Below are 12,418 nucleotides of genomic sequence, written 5' to 3' on the forward strand. Positions count from 1 at the left end.
TTGGTAATGAAGCATTGATTGCAAGGAAAAAAGATGACATGGCCTTTGTTCGTTTGTTATTTTTATCTCCTAGCTGTGGAAGACCGAAAATTGTTCATAGGAATGGTTTCGAAGAAATGTAATGAGAATGATATCAGAGTGATGTTTTCTCCGTTTGGCCAGATAGAAGAATGCCGGATTCTCCGGGGACCCGACGGGCTGAGTCGAGGTGAGTGTGCTCTCTGTAAAGTCGCTTTCCTTAAGTGCTAATTGGAACTCTGTGTCACAGTCAAGGGAGATGGTAGGCGTCACATACAGCAGGAGGTCAGCTTGCAGTATATCCCATGTGAGCAAGTTATCCAACCTGAACTTTTCTCTGTAACCAAAATGATCATCTCATATTTCTCCAGGTGAAAAGGTCTGAGTGCCAGGTCCCATGGAATGCTGACAGGCTGCCCTACCTCTGTACTCCCTTTTCATCCTCAAATTGAGCAAATGTAGGTGACAAGGAGGAGAGGTGGAAGATGAGAATAGCTACTCAGCCATACTTTTCTTTCTGTTTGCCTGGACAAACACTAAAGATGTGATCCTCATAACAGCCATCCGAGCCCAGAGAGAGTATCACACTGCTCATGCAGTGCAGAGCAGGTATATAATCTCTGAGTAAGCAGACCTGTCCTGCCCTGCCCTGCATCTCACCAAGCCTCTAGTCCACAGTCCTGTCTTCTAAATGGTAGAAAAAAAATGACTTTGACCTCAAGAAAATCATAGGCTCTTCTTTTGCTCCAATAAAAGGAGCACAAGCTGTGGCTTCCCGCCCTGAAGAGTGCTACAGTTTTGTAAACCACTGTATGAAACAGTGGAGATCATTCTTCTCTTCCCATATTCCCCTCCCCCTTATTGAGACCACACACCTCCTTCCTTAAACTGCACAAAGGTTGACAGTACATGGTAACAGTTGTCTGACTATAGTTTCCCAAGTCAACCCAAAGTAGAAGTGTATATGACAAACATTTTTCAGTTTGAGGAGGAAATCATTTTGCAGTACAGTTTCCATGGGGATAGTTAAGAACTTTGCTCATTCTCAAGCTCAGGTTCTAGGCCAGCTCTGGAACCCAAACCACATGTTGAATAAGTAACCAGACCAGAAGTATCAAGGTGACCATTTTCACCTGTCTCACCATTCTTACCTAATTTTAAAATCATGGGAGGAAGATTTTTTTTTTAATCTTAGACATAAAGCTTCATCTTGTTGGTTTCTGGAACTAAAGTCCCAGAGAACAAAAGTGTCACATACATCCACCTTCAGAGTTCCCAAATGGAGGTCGTCAAGAAACTAGGAGCAGTAGACTGACACCTAAGTTTTGATTCCTCTATTTTCCTCTGAGGGTGGTTTAAGGGGGTGGGGGAGGGAGAACACTGTGCAAGTCCCAGTTCATTCATTCTCTGTCAATTCTGAAATCTCGTCATTTAGCCTGCACTCCAAGGCTGAGTCTCTAAAAGCTAAAGATACTGTGACCCTTAAGTAACAGACAGTACTTAAGACAAGCAATACAGACAGCATGAAGAAGACAATGGGACAGAGAGACAGAGAGAAGGAATGTCTCTAAATTAATCAGAATGAAGTTTATTGTAGCTCAGAGGTCAATAACTCTAACTTCCAGTCCCAGAATTTTTGATAATGACAGTGCGACCTTAATTGATTTATTCCCTGTTTCTATTTCTTAGTTTCCCATTCATAGATGACAGCAGTGAACATGTATCTGCCTTGCTTCTCTCACAAACAACATTAGTAACCAGTTACGGGTTTTCCCACTTACTGTCTGTATGGGTGCATAGGGACTGTGAGTGTGAAGCTGAGTGCTGGCTTTCTGTCATCCCTCCGCTTGCCTTGGCTAGCTCTGAAGTGACCCTCCATCCCACTGCCTCTGCTGTGCAGGAGAGATGGTGAGGAAGACATTTTGCGTATCTTCAGGTACATTTTAGTATTTTCTGCCTATAAGATTTCCAAATAGCACAACTTCATGAGAAAGAGAAGAACATTCACTACTTACTAGGAGAACTTAGCTAATTTGGTCTGCTGTTTGGTTGATTAACCAACACTTAACCACAGAAGTAGCCTCTTCCTATAGTAAGTTAGGGGAGCCTTCTCATTTTGTATTTTATGCAAATGGATGGGCTCAGTATAAAAAAGAGAATACCCTCCCCACTGCTTGCTTTCAACAGAAAAGTAATTCCTAGTGAACTGGTGAGAATTCCCTTTTGGAAAAAAGAAAATACTCATTTATAACCATTTGTTCTGAAATACAAAGACAGACAGTGGTACATTTTTCAATTAGTAGGACCTAGGGACTCCTGGCTACAGGGACCTGCTCCTGAATCCTTGTATTTGATAAAAGAACAATTCTATTTTATGCTACTATTTTGTTCTCATTAAAGAATATGAGTCTTCAATCATTATATTAATAAATGCCCTCTATTAGTGGCACTTCAGATAAAAGACACTTGGCATTTTTTCCCTCAGTATCTGTTGCTAGCTCAACTGTTGAAAAAAATAATAAATAAAAATTAAGTGAAATGAAAGTATGGCTGCCCTGAAGAGTACCTGTAAATCAGAATATAAACTACTCAGTAAGAAAGTTTCTACATTAGACTGTTTAGTGACAATAAAGGCAAGGTGCAGTCCAATAGTTGGCTACTTCCCTTTCTTCTGGGTTTACCAATTCAACTATAACTATAAAGACAATTAGTCAAGTAGGCGTCCCCCACCATTCTTCCTCTGTCACATCAACTGTTTCAATTCCTCACTAATAGGCACTCTGCCGAGGCTTCTCAGACTTGTTGACTCAGGATACCACTCATCAGCATAGAGGCCTGAAAGCCGCCAGCACTCACAACTGTACCTATCAAGCCCTAGTTATACTTTCAATTAGAGTCATTATCTTTGGGCTGGGGGACGACTCACTATAACTGGTACGTGTCCCAGGACAGACACCCTCAGGAAATGGTTGTAAGTATCGATATAGAAAGTACCTAGCACCTGCCAGTCATACATAACTACTCAGCAAATATTTTGTCTCATCCATGCAAAGGACAATATACCCACATCTAAGGAGGCCTTTCCTCCACTGGGGACATTCTGGACTCTCTTGTTTTGGAAAGCATGTTGCCCATCACTTTGAAACAACTTCATATCAATAGTTACATCATCTGCAAGGACAACTACACCTCTCAGGCACCTGCACAGCTCTCCATGAGAAAACTAGCAGGCCACCATGGCTTTTCCAGTGAGTGAGACATGTGTTCTCACAAGCAAAGCTTGAGGTTTCTAAACCAAATGTACATATTTGACAGTGTCACTTTAGGATGTTGAACTCCTAAAATAAACATGTCCTTACTGGTCCATATGTCAGAAGGTCATTGAGATCTAACCCGTAGGATTTTCTGCACAGTGGCAATTGAGTATCTATAACTCGGAGTCAGTGACAAAGTCGATTCTGCTTTGCTTTTCCACAAACTGTAGTCCAGGCTTCACTGCCATTTAAAGTAACTTTATTTCTGTTTGTTTAAGATGATTCCAGCTGTGTTCTAACATTTCCCTGCCTAAACCTTTGACAAATGAATGTTTTCTGGGAAGAGCACAGACTGGATTTAGCAGTTACATCCTTGTTTTTTCTTATTATATTCAAGAAGTATATTAGGATAGGGCTTTTGACTGTTCAGACAGGTATGTGGAAAAGACTATTTTGTTCACAGTGTAGTCCTGTCCACACAGTACCTAAACATTCATCTACTGGAAAGTTTCATCACATGTCCCCTAGAATACTGACTACATTTTGCCATCTTGTTCAAAACAGTCTTCCAGCCCCATCTAAGCAATGAGATTTTGCCAGCTGCTAAGTGAGTCCTAGTCTGTACACAAATTCAGATGCCATAAATGAATGAATGATATATCAGTGTCAGTTTTCAGTAAACTAACCCAATATTACCAATGATCTATTAGATTACTACTAATGCATGTGCCCAACCAAGTATTATGCTGGACTATGTGTTTGATCATTGCTACCAGTGCTAAAAAGATACAGCAAGGAAAACTGGCTACATTAATGTCTTCTTTAGGTGATGATTCATATATAAGTAATTTTCCTTAGTTTGAAGTCCCCTTCATGCTGCATAGTAACTTGAAGTCATGTTTCTTCTATTTGAGATACAGCAGGCCGCTGGGCCTCTTGGAAAGTGGTCACAAAAAGCTAAGAGACCCTGACAACATCATTCATGCTTTTAAAAGTACCTCTAACTTGGGGGTGGGTTTTTTTTTTTTTTTTTTTAGTGTGAAGCAAGAATTCATCTAGTTCTGTAGAATTTTCTTGGTAACTGAGATAAGAGGTAGAACCCCTGAGGTAAAACACCCTTTCAGTGGAGGTGGTGGCTCACTCCTCTAAACTCAGCACTTGGGAGTCACAAGCAGGTGGATCTATGAGTTCAAGGCCAGCCTGGTCTACAGACTGAGTGCCAGGACAGCCAAGGCTATACAGAGAAACATCTAAAAAAAAAAAAAAAAAAAAAGAAAGAAAGAAAGAAAGAAAGAAAGAAAGAAAGAAAGAAAGAAAGAAAGAAAGAAAGAAAGAAAGAAAAGAAAGAAAAGAAAAGGGAATAGGGAGATGCCTTTTCAATTAAAATGACAAGTGTGATAGATGTGTTCCAAGAACCCCACCCTCTATTACAGCTTTGAGCTTTACTTAGATCCTGTCTGTAGGAGGAAATCACTTTGTGAAACATTTCTCCAGTCAATCACCTATCTGTTTTAGCAGCAAGAAGGCAGCCTTACCAAAATAAGAAGAATTCCACTCCTCATTCCTATTAGTAATCTCTGACATTCTGAAAGGAGAGAGAGTAATTGCAAGCTAAACTACAGGTTATCCACAAAAGGGTCTTTTTCCTTTATATTTATTTGGCAGTATTAAGACAGGTATATGTATATATGTATACTATATCCAAACCAAAAATGAAAGAAATATGGTGTCATTTGTTTTAATATTTCTGTCTTTCTTCCTCTGGTCTAATTCCTCCAACATTGAGGTCAGTTATCAGAATACTATTTGCCTAGATAGTACGTTTAACAGTCCTCAATAGTTAAGGGCTAATACTACCAAATCAGAGGTGCTGACCTGTCAAGACCCAGTCGGTACTGTTGCATGCACCACTTAGGACATAAGATACTTCTGCCCAATAGAAAACCTTCTGATTCAGTTGTAGAAAAAGCAGTGGCCAATTTTAATAGTAGAACTCTTATGACCCTGTGTTGGTGAAAAGCCGTACATCAGAGACCAAAAGCTGTAGCCACTACTGTGTTTGTACTTGTATTAAAAAGAAAATTATAATCTATCCATACAACTGCCACAACCACTCCTGATTTAGAGAAATTACAAAGGTTAACAAGCTTTACTATCCCACAAAGTAGTTGACTCCTAAGTTGCTTACTTCATCCAGAATTGCACTGAGAATAAAATTTTTCACATGTATTCCTACTTTATAAATGACACGGTAATTTTTTCTCCTAAGTAATTGAGCACAGCACACAGTACAGAACTTACAAAGGTCCCTAAGGAGACAGCTTCTCTCTTCCTGAAACATGGCCAGTAAGATAAAAAAGGTTAAAGAAGTCATCACATTTGTCAGATCAGTTTTTGAATGGGTTAGGCTTGTAAAATTAGAAGCATTGCTTGGGTTTTTAATTGCAGGCTTTTTAAAGGAGAGGGGAGTGGTTTAAGTTGATAGAAATTTTATTGTGCCTGCTAATTGCTGTATCTTTCTCTCAAAGTTACTTACAATTTACTTGTGTGAAATTGTGAAAAATGCATAAACTGTGCCTTATTGATTCTTATTGACATTTTACACGTTTCTAGTGCATTTTAACCTCCCTTGGAAACTGTCAGTATGGCACACATTCCTAGATAATAAGAGCAAATGAAGTGAATATAACAATCTTTGTGACTATTAAAGCAGAAGTCATATGCTTTCAAACACACCTCTGATAGATGATTTGCTTTGGCCTCCATATTGTCGTCTCAAGGCAAGAAGTGGAAAAAAATAAAATCTTGTAGTCTTATTTCCTTGGAAATTCTAGTGATGATCATAACATTTTAAGGAGATATTACTTTGAAAAAGATGGTTGATTTGAGAGTATAATTTTAGACCTCAGAATCAATATGGAAGCCAGTGGAGAACACTGTTGTCTGTCTCACATGCTGTTTTACACATGTGGTCTTGATGCCTTAGAGGAGGCCATTGCTTTCATTGGTAACCAAAGCTACAGTCATGTCTGGGGACATGCAACATGTTTAAATGGTAGACATTGTTGGCTACTCTGTCAGAGAACTACGTGCAACAGCTCAGTACTCCATAACAGCCAGACTTCTTGCCTACTTCATAAGACCTGTTCAACTGGTGGGGGAGTATGGAATGACCTTCCTGTGTACTGGGAACTTTTATATAGTAATGATTATAACATGTTGGGAAAATATGCATTTACTTACTTTCATGACTGGATGTCATTGTTCATGGGAGATCATGGACAGGCACTGCTTGCTCTTAATACTGTTTGATTAAAAGGCACTACAGCAGTATTGACTTGATATTCTTACCAGGTATAAAATGAAGGACAAAAGAAGAAAATGTATTTTATGACTCACAAATTGATTTACATAAAGCAAACAGTCTACTGGCTTTGTGAATGTAGAATGTTCTATTTTGTTTATTGGCCACAGGGGCAACAGTCTTACACTGTTGATGCCAGAATTCTGCTTTCATGCATCTGCTCTGAAATGACAATAGGCTTTAGCCTCTCACTATAGATCTGCTTCATTTGGAAATCTTTTAAGTAGTAATAATAATGTTTTGAGGAAATTGAGTGGAACACTAAATTATTCGCTGATACCTAAGTTCAAACTGTGCAGGGCAAAAGAAGCTGAAAATCAATGCACTTTTAAAGTCATTAGAGATCATAAATGAAATAAGTCTGTATTGCTTTAGCTAAGCTTTTAGTGTGCTGTGGTATTATTATAAAATCAGCCTAAATCTGCATTAATTTCACAGCCTTTTTCTCTAAGAAGCCCAAGGGTACATGATGAATAAAATGTAAATTCCACAAGGCAGTGTTTCTATTAGTACAAAGGGCGATGAGCCATGTAGTTCAAGCGGTGACCTGCATGGTGGCCAGTGCTGTTATCAGAAGCAGGGGCCAGCACTCTAGACGCTAGTTATTTTATAGAACTAGAGAAAACAAACACAGAAAGCTTTCCAGGTCTCCCAGTAGATGTTCAGAGAAATGTGCATTGTCTTGTGTGTGTTAAACTTTAGCTCAAATCTCTGACTCCTTTCAGAAAGTTACAACTTCCAAAGTTATGAAATTTTTTATACAAATTACAGTTTTTATCATTTATTTCGTATGCACTGTTGAATTTTCTCAGAGTAATAGTTTGTTTTTGTCACTAATACGTAATTACTACTTTGCAATGGATTTAGTATATTTGTTTACATTTGAATAGCATCAATTTCTATTTATACATGTTTTTAACTATCCAAGATGAATTAGATATATTTATTTGTTAACATTTTGAGATCTTGAGATTTATTTGCTTATTTACCCTTGGTGTGATGAATTCCTTATTTACTTCTTAAAATTCAGTGATAGATTTTGAAATAACAACACCCTGGTGTGTGCATGCTCTCAATATAGAAATCATCAACCAAGGAGAAGATAGAAAGTAGCCCAGTTTTAACTTAGAAAGTGCAAGTTACCTCTTGCTACTTTCAAATCTTGTGGCAAAAAAAAAGAAAGAAAAAAGAAGAGTACACAACATGCTCCCTAGTTCCCTTTAAATTTAAAAAAAAAAAAAAAAAAAAAAAAGCTGATGAATACATTGTTCTGCTTTAGTCAGATGAGCAATTCAGCACTGTGAACAAAAAGCGAACTAAGATGAAACCAAAGCAAAGCTGTTTATTTCCATGTACTACTGAGAACAGTGTCGTCTTGTGGCGGTTCTCGTAGACTGTGTTGGTTTAACAAGCGTCCAACCCTTTTGTCTTGTTGTTTTTTGTCTTTCCTGCTCCCTGTCCCCTTGTTTCCCACAGGCTGTGCGTTTGTCACATTTTCTACCAGGGCAATGGCACAGAATGCAATCAAAGCCATGCATCAGTCTCAGACCATGGAGGTACTGTATCATCTGCCCTTTCTTTGTTTTCTTTGTGCAAATGATGGGGAATGGTAAAGCAATTCTCTCCTGTGTGGATTGTTCACATGACAATCACAGATTTAAACTTTCACCATTTCGCTTTTCATTCACTCATATTCATCCCCCCTCTCTCTGTTTCCCTCCTCCCTCCCTTCCCCTCTTCTCTCTTTCCACTTGCATTTCCCTCCTAATGACTTGAAATGCACTTTAGTGAGACCTTCCACTTGCCCTACAGCTGTCTTTTGAGCCTTTTATTGGAGTAACACAGGTCCTGAGATATGAGGCACTTGAAGCAAAGTGTCATTCTGGACCTAGAGGATGGAATATATACTCCACAACAGGGTTGCTATGCACTAAGCTGAACAACTCCCACCTCAGCTTGCTGCTATAAGAAGTCATTTGACTAAAGAATTATTTTTTTCATCTTAGGAATATTGAAGAATGTTAATTATTCTCCTTTTCAACAGTGAAATGTTAATTTTCAGTATCCTGAAAATTCAAATTGGTCCCTTTACTTAAAAGTGAACAACAAAGAAATCCGTGGGCTCAAATCCAATCTCTTAAGAGGTTGTGACTTGAACAGGAGAATCAGCAATGTGAAATATGCCACAGGTGGAGACGCACGGCTCTCTGTACTCAGTCTGTGATTTGGGTCGTGGCCTTTCAGAATTTTGCACAAGAACATTCCAAAAGTGACATGCCATCACTTACTCTGTATTGTCTGATAGGATCATTGGAGAGCGCATGTGCTGCTGTGTTATGTATACTGTATCTGTGTATGGGTGATTTTCTCCAGAGGTGGTGGCCTTGTGGTGTTATCTGAAGCTGTGGTTTTCTATTTGAACAAAAATACTTTCAGTTTTATTTAATGTGCAAAAAACAGTAATTGTTTGAGCTTCTTTTTTTTAAAATCCCCGTGATTGGAGTTTTATTTTGGGGGGTTGTTTGTTTGTTTGTTTGTTTGTTTTTGTTTTTGCAATGCTGCATCTTCCAAAGCATGTTGGGAGCTAAGTGATCATTATGCGTCATGTTTTATGGGAAACTTCTATATATTAATTCAGAAGGTGGGTGGAAAGGGTGGGAGGGGTGTGCATGGCATTGTCATTAAGTGTTTACTGTATTTTTTTTTTTTAGTTGTGACACCAGCATTGCAAAGCCTATTGTCTTTTTTGAACATTTATCTTGACTTTGATATTCCTAACATATATAATTAATGTGTTTTCCTTGCAGTGCATTGCATTTTTAAGACAATCCCACCCCCACCCCACCTGAAGGCAAGCTCGGGTGAAAATCAAACATGATAGAAAATAATAAGCAGGATTCCAATCTTGCATACCATGCAGTCACATTCCTGATATTTTAACTTCTCTTTTCTCGTAGGCTGCTCCAGACTGGTAGATTTCCAGCTATTTTTCAGCTTAGACATTAAAAATGAAAGTGCTGTTAAGAAAACAGTCCTCATATGTACTTACTTATATACATGCATTTAACTATTTTATTTCCTATAATTGAGAGATTTATACCAAAATTTTGACACTTAAAAGTGTGGCCATCCCCAAATGAGTTCATAGAGAATGCTGATATGGTCTGAGTCTCTCATTCTACTACAGAAGAACTCAAGATATAAGACCAAACTGGGCATGAACCTAAACCAAAGTGCAGGAGGCTTTCGTGTGGGGGGAAAAAAACACCACTATATAAGGCTGGCACAGGTTTATTCTTAAGATCTCTGTTGTGATCAGAGTTTGTATACTTCTTTATAAAACTGGATACCCATGTTTAAACAAAGGACCTTCAGTTTGATTTACAAAAATTGACCTTTAAACAATCATACAGCTAGAGTTGTTTGTTTGAGTTTTAACAAACTATATTATTTTCAGGACTTTGATACACATCTTTAAGTAAGACACTATTATTTAATTTAAAATGATGAGAATGTTCAAAGATTTGTTTTTAAACACACATACAGCATCTATTTCCCCATTTTCCTCTACACTATGCCCACTTGTTTTCTTTCATGACTTAAACAGGTCACATTTAAAACTACAGTTATTTGCCTAATTTTATGCTTTTATGCCTTTTTTCATATTTAAGAACAAGAAGTCAATAAGTTTACTGTGAGGAGAAGATGCTGTCATTTGTTATGGAACACATTTGATGCAGCAGTAGAACTTCTCTGTTATTTTTGTCTTGCTCTCATTTAAGAAGTAATAGAGTACTGAAATATGGAGCAAATAAAGAAAAAGGCACAGTGGATTTTTTAATGGTGGAAATGTTATGATGAGTATAATTTACTGACCTTTAACATTCTGTATCATGACTCTGCTTACCAGAGCTGTAGGTTGATAAATTAGAAGTTCCACACTGAAACTGTCACCTTACTTTTCTCACTCTCTTGATAGCCTTAATTCATAGCTAAATTCCCAGTAACTGCCCAAAGCAATAAGGAAAAGCAGGCAAGTTTGTCTTTTAGAAGGGAAGAGTTCATTTAAATAGGAATATATCTTTTGTGAGAGAAGTCTGTTATCACATAAATAAGATTTAATCAATTGGGTAGAAATACCTTTTTTCAAAAAGCTCAGCCAAGTGCTACAGAATGGTGATGGAATGTGCTTCAGGCTCTATATCAAGGCAGAGGCTTGGGGTCAGAGGGTATTTTTCTGCTGAGCTCTTACCACGGAGCAGATGTTTCAAAGGTGCTTGGGATAGTAGTAGGCTAATATTTTCCTAAAGATTATATTTAACTCAAAAACTAGTTTAATATATTTTATGACTTTGACCATGTCTTTCTCGCTATTCTTACTCCTTACCTTTTAAAGGAAATTAAAACTGGATGAGGTTTGTAGAATTGTGAAATTCTAGAGAAAAGGGAACCATATAGACTCCTTCTCCTGCCATGTAAGATATGGACTTGGACTAGGGAGGGTGTGCTTCTGGACCTTTCGGTTTGCCCTGGGGACTTTGAATAGAACAGAGGTGACATGGAAGGAGGAAAAGAGACCTTTCTGAGAACATGTAAATAATTTGACCAGTGCCTATATGTATTTCTTCATATCTCTGTCCTTCATCCATGTTCCTAAAATGAAACTCACTTCTTTCTTTTATTGTGTCAAAGTTATTTTCACTGTTCCAGTGTTCAGAAATACATAACTGAAAATAAATGGTAAAATAAAAAATGAGTGAGATATTTTCATTCCAATTGTGATTTATATCCCTTTTTTCTCTACTCATATATAGAAATGGCAGGCACACAAACAAGCTATCTTTAAGTCAAGCAAACCATGAAGTTTAATTAAAGATTAGGTCTTTGTCTTGAAGGAAATCCTGGAGAGTTGAAGGAAGACACATGAAGAGAAGAGAGACAGTGTATTAACCAACCAACAGATCCTCTTAAAGAAGCCAGTGACAGTATATGGAGTTTCTATTGATGGTACCATTCAGAAAAGAAGGAATATCAAACCGTTTAAAACCATCCCAAACCATTCTTTGTGCCCCAAGATAGTTAAGAAAGAGAAATCCAATGATGACTGAATAGTATAAGGCATTCAATCAGGCTGTAACATCCTCTTCACTTTCCAATGTATCTGACCACAGGGTTGCTCTTCACCTATCGTGGTGAAGTTTGCTGACACTCAGAAGGACAAAGAGCAAAGACGCCTCCAGCAGCAGCTGGCACAACAGATGCAACAGCTCAACACTGCCACTTGGGGGAACCTGACAGGGCTGGGAGGACTTACCCCACAGTACCTGGCGGTAAGTGCTAGAGAAGGTGGTCTCTGTGTGGTCTCCATGGAGGAAAGGAACATAACTCCAAAACTGTCAAAAGCTACTTGTCCCTAAGTAGGCCAAAATTTACTTTTCATGCTTTTTGAGTCCCAGGAATTTTGAAACCAGCATTGGGGCAGGTTTTTGTTAATTAAATTGATGAGCATAAGAATGTGTCAAATTTAACTGTGGCTAGTTGGCAACTGAGTAGAACCTAATACACTAGACTTGTAAACAATGATTTAAGGCCCCGTAAAAAGCCTGTGCTAGGTAAGTGATGCTGCATGCCTGAGAGCTGACCATCTAAACTTTAGATTCTAAAGCTCCCAAGAGACTGGGCAGAGAACTCACCAGATGCTGTTAGTACTAGTAGTAGTAGCCAGTAGGGAGACTTCAGCTTCAGTCCTTACCCTGTGTCTTTGCAGGGAAGCTGTTTGGAT

The 12,418-nt window shown here is 38.3% G+C and overlaps 1 protein-coding gene across 19 annotated transcripts in view; it reads left to right on the top strand.

The window, feature by feature from the left end:
- Positions 1-12,418, top strand: part of Celf2 (CUGBP Elav-like family member 2) — an 859,694-nt gene that overhangs the window by 783,463 nt on the left and 63,813 nt on the right. For all 19 annotated transcript variants that reach the window (XM_036188412.1, XM_036188400.1, XM_036188409.1 and 16 more), the window contains 3 exons: positions 74-208; positions 8,113-8,192; positions 11,808-11,966. In XM_036188412.1, the coding sequence (XP_036044305.1) occupies positions 74-208; positions 8,113-8,192; positions 11,808-11,966 (374 nt within the window). The remainder of the gene's footprint in view (positions 1-73; positions 209-8,112; positions 8,193-11,807; positions 11,967-12,418) is intronic.

The sequence above is a fragment of the Onychomys torridus genome, chromosome 5 (genome assembly GCF_903995425.1).
Source record: "Onychomys torridus chromosome 5, mOncTor1.1, whole genome shotgun sequence".
Lineage (NCBI taxonomy): Eukaryota > Metazoa > Chordata > Mammalia > Rodentia > Cricetidae > Onychomys > Onychomys torridus.